At 52.6% G+C, this 15,000-nt stretch overlaps 1 protein-coding gene across 1 annotated transcript in view; it reads right to left on the bottom strand.

Annotated features, from left to right (window-relative positions):
• Ntn1 (netrin 1) overlaps window positions 1-14,994 on the bottom strand; it is a 163,570-nt gene extending 148,576 nt beyond the window's left edge. Inside the window, exon 1 of the mRNA XM_055594311.1 lies at window positions 13,975-14,994. Coding sequence (XP_055450286.1) covers window positions 13,975-14,989 — 1,015 coding nt within the window. The 5' untranslated portion in view covers window positions 14,990-14,994. The remainder of the gene's footprint in view (window positions 1-13,974) is intronic.
• Window positions 14,995-15,000: the final 6 nt, after the last annotated feature.

Here is a 15,000-nt window from a genome sequence, read left to right as displayed (position 1 = left end):
GGACCGCTGCCAGGGCTCACACATACCTGGAACTCCAGCTCCATGGCGTCCAACACCATCGGCCTCTACAGGACCCAAAACTGCATGTATAAACCCACACAAGACAAACAAATATACACACAACTTAAAATAAAGTAAACCTGCCCAAAGCAGTGGCACGCTCCTTTAATCCCAGCACTCGGGAGGCAGAGACAGGATGACCTACTATGAGTTCAAGGCCAGCCTGGTCTACACCAAGTTCCAGGCCATCGCCGGCTTCACAGCAAGACTCTGTCTCAAAAACAGGCAGGCAGGGGTGGGGAGGAGGCACGGGGGATTGGGGAAGGGGCTAAAGAGTGCTTACCACACACTCATGGGGACTGAGTTCAGATCCTAGCCCCTATATAACCACCCACGCACCCATAAAATGTCGGTAGGCTCACTGGAGCTTGCTGGCCGCCAAACTAGCCAAGAAAACGTGAGACCCAGACTCAGGACGAGACCAGGCCTCAAAGGACTAGGCAGAGGGTGACGGCATATCCCGGATGCCCCCTTCTGACGTCACAGTGCCTCTATGGGCATGCTACCTCTGTGTGGCACATACACACGCCTGCACGCACACACACGTACACCTATATTACTATACACGCACACATCTTTAAAGAAAGAAAGAGTACGTGGAAGGATAGGAAAACAACTAACACACGAGCTGAGTGAGTTCCTCGGGGCCGTCGGTGTCACAGGGAAAAGGAGCAGGATAAAGGTGCTGTCTGCGGACGTGGGCACTGTGGGCAGTACCGATGAGGGGGGAGATGTCACTGCAGGGCGATACCTGGCTGGAGACTCCACATCTGTGCACACCCACAAAAGCATCGGGGGCGTAAGGAGCACAATTGTCCGGCAGGTTGAGAGCCTCGCTGACGATGCACAGAACTGGCTGGGAGAGAAGCGGGCCCAGGCGGGGCCCTGCAGCACCGTCAGAGCCCCGGGTGCTCCCCGGTGCGGGCAGGCAGCTGGCAGACAGGCACGGTCACCTCTGGCTGCTGCTGGCGCGCCAGGGGCTGAGCAACCGCAGCCAGGTGACAAACACGTGGCCCTTCCGAAGGCACTCTGAGTGCGGGACACTAACGGCCTTTATTAGCCGAAAGGGAGAAAGAAACATCCGGCCCGGGGGGCAGGGGCGTTTAAGATCACATGCATACCCTTCCCTGTTTGAAATAATAATTTCCAAGGCGATTAATTAATAAATGAAAATGTTGGTCCCCGTCCAGTTTCTGGCAGAATTAATGCAAAGACACTGGGTCATTTCCATAACTGAGACCAGAGGGATTTCCACAAAATCTGAAATAAAAATAAGCTCACAGTCAGAAAGTCCAAAACACATAAGGAAATCATTCGCCTCGAGCAAAGGTCAGCAGACAAAACGAGGAGGAGGACCCGTGCTCCCCAGAACCTGAGATCATCCATCAAACTAACCAGGAACATAGGAGAAGCCACGCTGCAGGCCCTCACAGGGAAAGCACCTCGCCGGGCAGAAGGCATCGGCATCGGCCCTGAAGACAACACGCGGCATGATGTCACTTACAGGAAGTTCAAAAGCGGGTAAAATTCAAGACCCTGGCACAGCCGTGCTGGCCTGTAATCCCAGCAGCCCGAGGCAAGAGGATCTGGGGTCTGGGGTCTGGGGAGAGCCTGGGCTCCCTGCAAGCAAGGCAAAGGTCTACGGTGTGAGAAGTCAAAACTGGGGCTAGACGGGGTACCCGGTGGTTGGGAGAACTCGAGGGGTCTTCTGGAAATATCTTATCTCCTGATTTCGGCACAGAGACCCAGGTTTGCCCACCTTGTGAAAATTTGTCCAGCCGAGCCGAGCCCACGTGATCTGGAGGGATGACAGGCTAGCTGGCCCACGGGAAGGCAAAAAAGGAAGAGGCCTACGTCATCCCCACCGAGGAACGGGAGGTGCCAGAGGGGCGGCGTGAATCTCAGGGAAGGACACTACCCTGGAGGGAAGGCCCTTCAGGTAGGGCCATGGCAGTCTTCTGAAGAAACCCCAGTGGGAGTGGACAGAAGATGTCTCATACGGCAGAGCTGCTGCCGGTGGGGCGGGGGGAGACGGGCTGTGCACAACACACACACACACACACACACAGTGTCAGAGCTCAAAGGGTTTTAGCAGCAGAAGGGCCCGGGTGGGTCTCCTCTGCTTCTCCTGCCAGGGTGGACGCAGAAGAAGGATGAGGGAGCATGAGGGTTCGGTCAGGGAAAAGCAGGAGTTTTAGGAGCCTGTTCACGGTGCCTGGCCTCAGCTTCTCCGCCTGGGAAATGGATGCAAAGCAGCCCAGTCACTCTCCACCCCGTGCCCTGCCACAGCCTACCAGAGCTGACCACTCAGGCCCTAGGGCCCAGCAGTCCAATTCTTCATATATCCCGGGCAGGAGTTCATTCCTACAGGCTTAAAAAAAGTGTGGATAAGTATAGTCACAGCTGTGCTTTTTTTTAAAATAGACATATATATAAATATATATACTTTTCTATGTAGAATGGAAAGATGTACTATATCACAAAGAAGTGGGAAGGAAGTAAAACTCATGAATCGTCACCACACCCGGATAACCACCTCAACAGCAGTATCAGGACTAAAAATCCTCTCTGCACAAAGTTAAAAAAAAAAACTAAGAGCAACTCTTGGTGGGCTTCAAGGGGCACGATGCCCCGCGGGGATCTTAGGGCAGCCTCCAGCGTGCCGGTAAGTTCCTGACGGGGCCGCTGGTTATGCCAGTGTGAGCACAGCGTGACAGGTCACTGAGCTGAGCACTGAGGGTCATGTGCTACCACAAAGGAGTTTACTCATTAATGACAGAACCAGCCTCCCTGGGTTGGTACAGCACTCACTGAGGTAATTATCTACAAGGTGCTGAGGGCAGGTCAGAGCGACCCGGCCCTAAGTCTGCAATTAACGCCCGCCTCTCTGTCCCTCTTCAGAGCCCCAATCTGAAGGCTCGGCCTGTAGTGGTCTGAAGTTGGGCCTCCAGGCTGCCAGGCAATCAACATGGAGGGCTGAAGGTCCCAGGGCTGGCCGGGGTCTGGACCCAAGCACCTGAAGGCAGGAAGGGTTCCCTCACTAAAAGTGCCTGTGCCTATCTGGAGATCTCACACATCACTGAAGGGACGCTGTGCTCCCTGACAGCGTCAGGGGGAACAGAGCTCTGCATTCCAGGCAGACATCTTTCATTTCAAACAACAACAAAAAGACTCCCTACCCTTGACTGAGACAAATAAACCAGGGTAAAACACACAGAGGAGCACTCAACCCCGCCCTGGCCTAGCACATCTGGGTACCACAACGGCCAATCTGCCCGAAACCATGGTTTCCGAAGGGCTGATTGCTGTGGCTTGGAAGGAGATGCGATTTCCTTCCTCATGGCAGCTTGAGAGGCCAAGCTCTTTCTCACGGTGGATTTTCTCCAGGGCTGAGCCACAGAGTGAGACAGGGGTGTGTCTGAGAAGAAAGAGCTGCCTGAGACCAACCTGCCCACCTCTGAGGTCTGGCTTCCGGGAGAAAACAAGTTGGCCACAAGGCTGTGGGCCGGGGGCCTGTGTCCAGCAGCCCTGCCCAGAGGCCGCCCAACCCCAACGTACTCTCATGCTTCCGATGCCAAATTCTGTATCTGTAAACACAATGTGTTTCCTTTTTCATGCTGAGCTTGGAGCTGTTACATTGTTCAGTGCTTTCTGCACTGGCCTCCACGTGAGTAGAGCAGAGAGTGTGGCCTCAGAGGGACCCTCCCCTCAACATCACACAGACTTGGTCTTGACTAGAGGAGATGCTCCAGAAAGCCTCAACCACCTGGGTCTAGCCTGGGCTAAGCAATGCCAACGTTTGCCCAAGCACACCCTCGTGGGCTGTGAGCACCTGCCTGGGAACTGCCAAGCTGACATTCTGGGAAGACCACACTTTGCAGGGAACTGTGGCTTCTTAAATTCTTGGCAAAACAAAAAAGAAAACAAAATAGCAACACCACATCAGAACAACTTCAGGAAGAAAACAGTACAGGGACATTCACCCTGCTTCCCCTCAAGACCCCAGCGCTTTCCCTGTGCCCTGGGCATGGCGCAGAGCTCCTCCCTCTGAGTGGACCACCTATCTGGACAAGTGTTTCAACAACGGAAGGAGCATCTTACTTTAGAGTTCCCTGCATGGCCGACCCAACAGACCCAGCACGACAGCAAGTGCTCCTGAAACATCAACTCACGGTACCTGCCCGAAGGCGTGTGCACTGGGGGTGGGGGTGGGAGGAGAGACAAGGTCGGAAAACTATTCTATGATGAAAAACCGCAGGTACTTCTCCATCTCATGTACTTGTGGTCCTATGAGGTCATTAGGAGAGCATACTGCAATTAACTAGCAACGCCTGCCCAGGTAGGGTTGCGGGATGCATTCGCTAGATGCAGCCATCTGCCGTCACCCACGGTTTGGCTCTCTGGGGTTTCAGTCCCAAGTAATTAGGTAGAAGATTCTGGAAATAAGCGACTGTTACTTTTGAGCCAAGTACTATCCTCAAGCTATCCTGGTCCATTCCGCTGAGAACGTGAACCGGGCCTTTATCCGGCGCGTCCAGGCTGGGTATTCCGCCCCTCTGTAGATCACTAGGCCATGTCTCAGTTATCAGGTCTACTGCCAAATACCAGTGTGTGTGCTCAAGTACTTGCTTTACTTAACGACGGCCCCAAAGCACACAATGATGCTGACACTCCAGATAGGTCCTATAGAGTCGTAAAGCACTGAAAGCAGAGCTTTCCAGGACAGGAGGAAAATAATACATGCTGAGGTTGGTAAGACCCACAGTACAGTGTTTCCTGGTAAGCCTATTCGCTTATCTTTTATTAGAATACTGTTACAGATGTGTCCTATTTTTCATTATTGTACATCTTGGCATGCCTGGTTTATACATTAAACTTCATAACAGGCACGGTAGGTCTAGAAAAAAATTACACGTAGGGTTCAGTATTATCCATGAGAGCAGACATCCAAAATGGGCGCCGTGGAAAACATGAGAAAAACGTTGATGATTGGGCCCAGAGGGACTTTGCCACAGCCATTCCAAATAGGTACAAGCGAAAGAAGCCTCGATGGCACCCTAGCAGCCAGGAAGTGCTCATCACTCCGGGGCTGAATACAGAATGCTGCACAGCACAGGAAATTATGAGATCTGTCTCATCTCCTTATTTAGAACTCAGTTTATCCAAAACCAGCCCCCCCCTTTCAAGATGCCTGTGGTCCTACAGATTGTCTGAGTTAAGTGTGGAGCCTCTGGAATGTGTGAAAATTGAACACGACAACTAATAACCTCTCTTATCTGTAGCAGGAAAAAAAATCTCAAGAGAAAAAAAATTTAGAAACTTCAGCGACATCCAAGGGGGGCAGAAATGGACCCCTCCCCCCAAAAAACTAAAATGTGGTCATGTACACAGTGAGCCAAGATCTCACGTGGATGGGGTCTGCGTCCTCCAAGGAGACAATTTTCTGAGCCTTCTTCCAGCCAAGCCCTGGGATGTACTGGACATCACTTTCTGCCTTAAAAGTTTCTCACCCAACAAATCCACTTTGACCTCTGAAAGGTCAACCCTTTGGGAAACCTTGGGGCCTCCTCCATGTGGGACTCTTCTTCCTCCTGGGTCTTCGTTACAAGCCTACATGCTCTGCAGCGTGACTTTGCCTCAACCTACCTAGCTGCTGCATCAATCCCAAAGGACCCAGGGCTTTCCAGGGAGGACTTCACAGAGACCATGGCAAAGGGATCTCTTCTACCCCTTGGTGGTACTGCTGGCCCCTCAGGTGGCGTCTCCTCTCATGCACGACGCGAGAAAGCTGCCTCAGAATGTAGGAGGGCTGGGACAGGAGTTTACAGAGAGAGAGAGAAAGGCCCCAGCAAGAGAGATTCCGCACGTCACCGGTCCCCGGCCACAGGCCCTTCTCTCCTTCAGAGCGCAGAACTGACACAGCAAGGTGTGCGGGTCTGGACCCTCGAGAGCTGAAGATGTCTCTCTGTAAGATGCGTTGCACCCGCATTTGCGCACACAGATGGGGTCAGAAGACAGCCGTGCCAGTCCTCCCCCTCCAGCTCAGTCGGGCTCTGTTTTGGTCAGTGCTTTCTACGCCGGGGCCTCCCTGGCTCTCTCCTCCACCTCCCCACGGCTGCACTGGCATTAGGCCTGTTCTTCTGCAACCGTCTCCACGTGGGTTCTGGCACGCTGACCTCGAGTTAGCAGACCTCCGCAGCGAGTGCTTTCCCCGGTGAACAATCTCACAGCCCAGGGCCGACATGTCTACAAACGAAACCTGACGCTGGGGATACAGGGTGGTAGAGCATCTGCCTGGTGCGCTCAAAGCCAGAGGTTTGGTCCACAGGACGCCGTCCCCAGCTCACCACTGAGTGGGTCTCTGGCTCTGGACATCAGGGGAGGCTGACATAAAGCTCTTTTGGTTTGCTGCAGGGCTAGGACTAGGACCTAGGACCCTGGGCATGCTAACCAGACTCTCCCTCTCAATCACACCCCTAGCCAGAGCATAAGCTGTAGATATGTATGCCGTAGTGTATATACATGTTTGTATAGTATGTATACGCGTGTGTGAAAGCCAGTAAACTCTAGGGGTCCTCTCTGCCTCCAGCCCCCAGTCCTGCAGTGCACATGCCCAGACTGTCATACGGGTTATGGGCATCTGAACCTAGGGCCTTGATTTGTACGGCAAGTGTCTTACCAACCTAACTCTTCTCCCAAGCTCCCACGTTGTGTTTGCGTATGTGTCTGTCTGTGTCTGGGTGTCTGCCTGTGTGTCTAGGTGTGTCTGGGTGTCTGCCTGAGTGTTTGCCACATGTATGTGGGTGACCGTGGAGGCCAGAAGAGGGCATCAGATCCCCTGAAGCTGGAGTTACACAGTTGTGAGCTACTTGGTGTGGGTGCTGGGAATGAAACTCCAGTCCTCTGGGGAAGCAGCAAATGCTCTTAACCACTGAGCCATCCCTCCATAACTTTTAAGCACACTAAGGGGGACGGAGAGAGGACCCTGTGGCTAAGGTTCTCTTGCAGAGAAGCCAAGTTTGACTCCTAGCACCCACACTCCCAAGCAGCTCACAACCACCTGGAACTCCAGTTCCAAGGGGACCAGTGCCTCTGGCCTCTACAGGCACATTTACACACACACACACACACACACACACACACACACACACGCACACACACTATTTTTTTTTTTTTTGTCTTTTTCAAGACAGGATTTCTTATGTAGCTCTGGCTGTCCTGGAACTTGCTCTGTAGACAAAACTCTAGCCTCAAACTCAGGGATCCACCTGCCTCTGCCTCCTAAACCCTGGGATTACAGCTGTGCACCACTAGTACCCAGTTAAAGAAAAAAAAAATTTTTTTAAAGAACAAAAGCAAATTAAGATGTATTTCTGATCCATGTCCGGTTGGTTCACACCTACAATTCTGGCACTCAGGAAGTACACAGGCTACACACAAGTTTCAGGCTGCCCAGGCTACCTGGGATCACCTTGACCCAAAAACCCAAAGTAAACAAACAAACTGAAAACCTCCTTCTGAGTGCACGAGCGGGATGCGCTTTTGGAATAAGAAGAGCATCTTATTGGGGGTCCAGCAGCACAGTCTTGTGACCGCAGACAGCTTTGAGGAGGACGCCCCTGTCAGCAGACCGGCCTGGGCAGCTCACTTCTTCCCAGCCTTCAGAGCAGCAGGCCCCGAGAGTCAGTTACACTAGGACATGGCTTTTACGTGATCAGCCTCAGCAACAAACGCCTCTGATCCCCCTGCTCTGTCCGGTGCGCCCTGCAGACGAGTCCCCACTTGGTGTCTGTGTTCCCCGCCCTTCGGGGGCAGCAACATCTGCTTCTGAAAGGCCTCTGCTCCTTGTGGCCATCTGATTAGTTGGACAAAGCGCACAGAGAGCACTCATGCAGTGCCTGGCCCTCTGCGGGGGTTTGTGGTCTGTCTTCAGGACTCGACCTGACAACCACCTGTGACGGCGGTCTCAACGGTGTCCCCGGCTGCCCAAACCAATGCTTTCCTTCCAGGCCTTCCAGAAGACAGGCAAGATGCTGTGGGCTTCTCTCTTAAGCGTAAGGTTTAAGTCCTGAACGTTTCAAAAGACCCCCCAAGACCTCCTGTCTCCCCATAATGAAGAGCACTACAGAAACCCAAGGCATGGTAGTCACTTCTGAAAGGAAGGAAAAAAATACTGGCTCACAAAATATCCATCCCTGCACATCCACAGATAAGGCTGTTTTATAATCCAGCTCCCCAGAGAGCCATTTATTTCGGTGCAGCCAGTGTGCATAGCAGACACTGTAGAAGCCATCAAGATAACACGAATAACAACCCAGTGGACTTTTGAAGTGTAAACATAAAAGTCTATTAAGAATACAATGTTGGTTTAATCCCAAGACAAAAAATTTACTTAATGAAAAGCACAAGTCATCTCCAGGAGGGAATATCGATCCCAGCTGTGGGCAGCAAACTGGGGGCGGGAGGGGGATTCCTTCCAGGGAACGTCTGAACTGCAACCCACTGCCTTTCCAATATTTACTCTGGACATAAAGTCTCGAATACTTTTCCGAGGATCTCATTTTTCTCCAGGAGGAGGAGGTCAGAGAGGAGGCTGGGCAGGCTAATAGGAGAGCTTGGCAGAGCCTGGAGATGCAGGCCTGAGCCTGAGGGCTGGCCCTGACGCCCTGCCGCCCTGCCGCCCTTCCCTGCACAGAGCTGGGAGCAGCCTCCTCCTGCACCAGGTGCTAATGAGGACCCCAGCGGAGACCTCACTCAGGCTGCCCAGTGACAGGGACGGCCTTGCGCTGCTGACTGTCCTGACTGACAAATGGAACTGTACCACCGCACTGCGTTGTCCACCAAACTCCCCCTTTTAGCAACACCTTCAGCCACTTCCTGCTTTTGTTCTGTTTTGTTTTATTTTTCACCATATTACAGAGAAGTAAGAGGGTGAAGCACCCTTGGGTGAGAAGAGAAAGGCATTTTAAAGAGGATTTTTGGACTACCACCCCTGCTTCACCTGAACCTCTGAGAACTACCACAGGCCCTGAGATCAAGACTTACCCTCTGTGGGTGTGGTGACACGACTTTAGCATCCCAGATATCTGGGAGGCTGGGGCAGGGAAATCAAAAGTTCAGGGCCAGGGCATTGAAGTGGCGTGCTCAATGGTTAAGAGCACTTGTTCTTGCCAAGGACCTGGGTTTGATTCCCAGCACCCACATGGTCCCAACATATCTGTAAACATGCAGGCAAAACACTCATAAACATAAAAATAAATAAAACGTTTCCTAATTTTTTTTTAAGTTTAAGGTCAGTTTGGGCAAGTTAGCAAGACTCTGTCTCAGTCAATCAATCAATCAATCATCAATAAGATCAGACATAGTGGTCGATGCCTTTCACAGAGCTTAGGAGGCGGAGGCAGGCAGATCTGTGAGTTCGAGGCCAGCCTGGTTTATACAGCAAGTTCCAGTACAGATGGAGCTACCTAGAGAGAGACCCTGTCCCTAAAAACAAAAACAAAAACAAAAATAGGGCCAGCCAAGAGGTGGCTAAGAGAATAGAGGAACCTGCCACCTATCCTGATGACCTGAAAAAAAAAAAATTCCCGAAGAAGCACAGGGTGAAAAGAGAATTAACTCAGCAAGTTGTCCTCTGACCTCCACAAACAAACACACAAACATAAGCTTAGAGACACAGCTTGGTAATGAGGCCCTTACCCAGCATGCACCAAGATGCAGATACAATCAATGGAAACAAATACAGACAGACCCTCCTCCATGATAGTTCTCCCGGCTCCCACCAGGCCCACTGGTCGCGGCAGAGACATTATCTGCAACTTCATGCGTAAGTGTGTATTAGCATAATAACAGCATGATATACTACAAGCCAGCACACCTAAGAAAACTACCTCCAGCTACAGCAAGAAGTAACAGGTTGCTCTGCCTTTCCCCCTGGGTGTAAATAACTCGCGCTCAGTCGTTTCTTTCACTCGCCCATCCAACCAGGCCATGTGGACGCAGCCCAGCACACACAACAAAGTCAGGTGTGATCACAGAGCCCGAGCTTTGCCACCTAGCAGCTCTGGCCATGAGCGAACCGTGCAGTGTCTCTAGGCCATGGTTTCCTCATCTCTAAAATGAGGACAATAATAGTGGCCATTATTTGCAGAGTCACAACGATCAAATGACTAAATTAACGTAAGCGCTTGGCAAAGAATAAGCCCTCAAGAGTTAATCATCATAATGACTGGTAATTATAATAATTACTGCGAGCACTAAAAACCATACCCTCATCCACAGCTAGGTGCCAGGCTCTGGACGGGCCAGCAAATATTTCTGGCCTTCTGCTATGGCAGGGGTCTTTAGCAGGGCACTGGATTCTTTTTCTTGGCATCTCCTCTTCCTCCTCCCTGCTTGACGAACGCTAGGATGCCGTGGCACCAGGGTTACCTGCGGCTCCCCAGAGCCATGTTTAAACAATCAGGAGCACTCTGTTGCAGGTAGGTACCCGTGGCTGTACGAGGCCCGGCCAGCACGGCACTCACCTTGCAAAGGTGTGTTGTGTGGGGGTTTTGGGTTACAGCTAGGCACTGAAAAGCCATAGAGCTGGTCGGAAAACGAGTTCTCATAATCTCAACCCGTCACCAGCCAGCAGAGAGGCTCATGCTGACATCCCCACAGTAAGATGAAACATCATGCCTCGTCAGGCACCAAATGCTAACACGGCTCCCACGTCAGGGGGACACTGATTAAAACCGATGCCAATAACTTATGAAAAGCAATATGGTCTTCAGATGCTCTTTTGAAAGAAAAGAGAGAGAGAGAAAGGAGGGAAGGAGGGAGGGAGGGCTCAGCCATCCAGGTGCTTTCAAACTGTTCCTGCATTTCTCCCTCCAGTGTGCACCCCCCAGCCACACACACAGCATGCGTGGGGGTTTCCTTACACAGTGAGCACAAATGCACATGTGTGAAAGCATGTGGACACCGCCAGTACATCTGTGTGGGAGTATGCACTTATTCCACTGAGAGCTGCCCAAGGCGTAAGGCTATACATAGACCTCTCCCCCACGGTACATCAAGAGCTCCTTCCGTCCAGAGGAAACCCGAAATTGCATTTAAAACACTGGACTTCTCAACAGTCCACACGTACTCTGTAGAGAAGCCCGCCTTGGCGCGATGCTGAAGCAAAAGCTCGACCTGAGAAACCACAGGAGATCCCAACACGGCTTCGGGATCTCTGAGGGCCTGGGCCACTGTGAGGACAGTCGAGAAGCCTCGATTCTTAGGGACTTTGTTAAGGAAGGGAGAGCTGATCTTAGGAATTGTCCCATTTAGGCCCACTATAAATCACATTTTATTACTTCTTAAAGAAAAAATCAGAACAGCACGGGGATGCTGCTTGATTTTAGTCAAGACTGATTTTTTTTTTTTTAAAGGGGAAAAAAACCCACAACCTGTAAATAGACTAATGGTCTGGGCAGCTTCATGTGTCAACAGTGTGAAATTCACAGAATGGGCTTATGTTTGGGGGGATCCAGCTGCTGACGGTACAGAGCTACTCGTGAAGGATTTATTAATGTCTCTCCTAGCACAGAGCCCTTCCCTATCTCAGAACACCTGTCAAACACCACCCAGTCACAAATCCCCACTACAGGGCCTTTTCATAAAAAGCTGGACCTTTCACTGTAAATCACTCCTAGATTGTCCTTGTTGGCTTTCTTTCTAACAGAATGATGGAAAAATCACTAGGACTTCAATTAAGACTTTATGGGAACTTCAATCTGATGTTCCCAGTTCTATCTACAAGGTATCAGAGCATCTATTCAAAAAGGAAACTATAAATAACTTCAGCAGAGTTGAGTCGACTTGGCTTTTATGAAATGACTGAATAATTGGCGAGATTTAAAGATACTTTAACTACGGAAGAATTAAAATAACTTCAGTAAAACCCTGAAAAAATATTGTTAGCCGATCATTTGTCATGGAGATTATGTACTTACTAGGCCTAATTAAACTTTTTGAACAAAAACCACTTGCTAATTACATTAGTTAATATGTTGATTGCTCAACTTGGCACAAAAAGAGGGGGGGGGTCAATCCAATTTGTGTGTAGTTAGTGCTTTGGTGAAAAGACAAAAAAAAAAAAAAAATCCAAAACTGGAGAGATTGTTTCAAGTCTGGGACCATCACTGTAACAAAACAACAGGCTGTGTCTTCAAACCCTCAACTATGGAGAAAGGCGTGATCAATACCTCCCTCGGAGAGGCGGAACCTCCACACTAGTAATTTTTTTTTTTTTTACCACAAATCTAGATTATTCCCCTCAATGTATGCACTCACGTTTGTCCAGTTAAGCTCTGCTGGAGGACACACAAAGTCATCCTTCACATGCACGTGCAAACTAAAACTGATAGCAAAACCCTGGAGCCCTTCAAATGCCAACAAAGGGGGTTTGCGCACAAAAGGAAGAAAAGAGGAAAGGCAAAGGAGAAGAGATGGGAAAAGCTAACATTTCTCAGGGAACTGAGCAGATCAAAGGCACTTTATTCTCCAAGACCACTAAGTCTGGGTGCGACCACTTCACAGATGCCACACTGGAAGCTGGCCCTTCTGTCCCGGGAAGGTTAGGGATCCTACAATAGGTCGGCAAAGGCTGGGACACAGTGCGGTTTTAAATGGGAGGCCCTGCGGTGCAACAGGAGGCTCGGCGGCTGCAGAGCAGGGCTCCAGCCCCGGCCTCCTAGCACCGGCCCTCCGAGACATGTTTTCCATTCGCTTGCTCAAAAGCCTGCATCCACAGCCATGAGAGGATTCGACAACAACATGACACAATTAATCAGAACCAGACTCCAAAACGTGTGCTTGTGGGGACCAGCAAACTCTACAGTGTGCCCCTGAGGGTGAGGCGATTGAAGAGACTTGCCCTGGTTCTCTGGGGCTGGGGGAGGGGCGGGGGAGCTGTATGTTCACAAAGATGTTCACAAATGGCACACCGTGGACTAAATTATTTTCCTTACAATCACTGTCAGATTCAGACATTTACATCTAACGCTGAAAAGTGGAGTCGGACTCTCCCCTCTCTCTTTCTCTCTCTCTCTCTCTCCCCCCCTCTCTGAGGGGGAAGGTTGGGGGGGCGACAAAGGATAACCGACGCTAGGAGTTTTTGCACCAACAAAGTTGTTCAATTCAGAGGCAGAACGTATGCTCGCTCTCTTGGCCTCTTTTCCCACCCAGGCGTATTCATCAGCGCCGGGTGTGTCAGGCTTCTCTTTCAGGAACCGAAACTCTATTAAAAATTGAGACGCGGGGTCCTTCGTTAATTCAAAACTGTTCAATTTCACCAAACCCCGGAGCTAACAAAAAAATCTGGTAGACTTCTCTTTTGGACCAGGATTGAATTAGTTTAAAATAGTTACTGAGGCCTCCTTTGTAATCTGTAGATAGTAATTAATTGAAATCACATCACTCTCCTTTCGCTAACATGAACACGCTGTTCAACAGGGGAAGGGGGGGGGGAAACAAGAAAAAGAAAAAAAAAAATCGATCCATAAACAGACAAATGGAGGGTGCAAGAGTCCGGTTCCAAGCTGCAGACAGTTCTCTGCCATCTCCCAAGGGATTCGTGGTTGGAACGTCCCGGGCCCCCAGCCGCGCGCCCAGCTGCAGCCCCAGAAACGGGGGATGGGGCGGAGGTGGACCCCAGGCGCTGAGCAAAGATTCCCTTCGGATCTGGCATCAGGGAGACCCGTCCGCACGTTCTCTCCAAACCCCTCCCTTCCTCCACCCCCGACCTCCGCCGCCGCCTCCCGGCTGCCTTCGAGGTGGGTCCGGAGGACGCGCAGAGCCGGGCGTCCCCACCGCCCCGCGCCCAGCCCCGCCGGGGCCCCCACGCGCGTCCTCCCCCGCCGCCCGGACGCGCGGCGCCCCACTCACCCACGCACTCGTTGGCCTCGCGGGCCGTGGCGCGCTGCCAGGGCCGGTCGTAGTGGAAGGGCTTGCAGCGGTCGCACTCGGGCCCGGCCGTGTGGTGCCGGCAGTCGCAGGCCAGGCTGTCGTCGCGGTCCCGCACGCAGCGCGCCGCGTGCCCGTTGCACTTGCAGCGGCCGCCGACCTGCAGGTCGGACACGGCGTAGAAGTAGGAGTCGCGCGCCAGCTCCGAGTCGTCCTCGTTCTCGTCGCCGAAGGTGTGCAGGCGGCTGAAGGCCACGCGGATGTCGGTGGCCGTGACCCAGTCCTGCAGCACGGGCGAGTTGTCGAAGTCGTGCGCCGAGGGCCGCCCGTCCAGCGTGCTGAAGGCGATCAGGCCGCCCGAGAGCGGCCGCATGTCGGTGTGCGAGTCGGTGCACACGGCCTCCTGCTCGTTCTGCTTGGTGATGGGCGCGCGGTGCGGCCGGTTGTACATCTTGCGGCACTGCGTGGAGTAGAAGTGGAAGGGCACCCACGTGCGCCCGTAGTCCATGGACTTGTAGATGGCCATGGACTCGGGGCGCGGCGAGCAGAACTGCAGGCTCACGTAGGTCACCTCGAACTTCTTCCCGAGCGACAGGGTGAGCGTGACGTTGTGCGGGAACTGCAGGTAGTTCTCGGACTGCCAGCACGTCAGGTTGTGCGGGTTGTTGAGGTCGGTGAGGAAGGCGGGCGGGTGCGCCTTGCGGGGGTCGGACGCGTTGCAGAGGTGGCAGGAGCGCAGCCGCTCCTCGCCGCGCTCGCTCACCACGCAGTAGCGCGCCGGGGGCCGGCCGCAGGTGCTGGACACGCGCACGTCCTTGCCGAAGGCCGCGTTGACGAAGTCCGGAATGCAGCGGCGCGGGTGCCCGTTCTCGTCCGAGCAGGGATCGGGCTGCGCCGCCTGCCCGGCGAACATGCTGAGCCCGGGCCCGCCGCGCGCCGCGCCCGCCAGGCACGCCACGGCCGCCAGCGCCGCCAGCGCCTCCCACGCGGCGCGCATCGTGCCGCGGC

Source organism: Psammomys obesus, unplaced genomic scaffold (assembly GCF_907164565.1).
Source record: "Psammomys obesus unplaced genomic scaffold, mPsaObe1.curated_primary_1811, whole genome shotgun sequence".
Lineage (NCBI taxonomy): Eukaryota > Metazoa > Chordata > Mammalia > Rodentia > Muridae > Psammomys > Psammomys obesus.
Note: the sequence above shows the minus strand (reverse complement) of the source record. Positions and strands in the feature narration are given on the sequence as shown.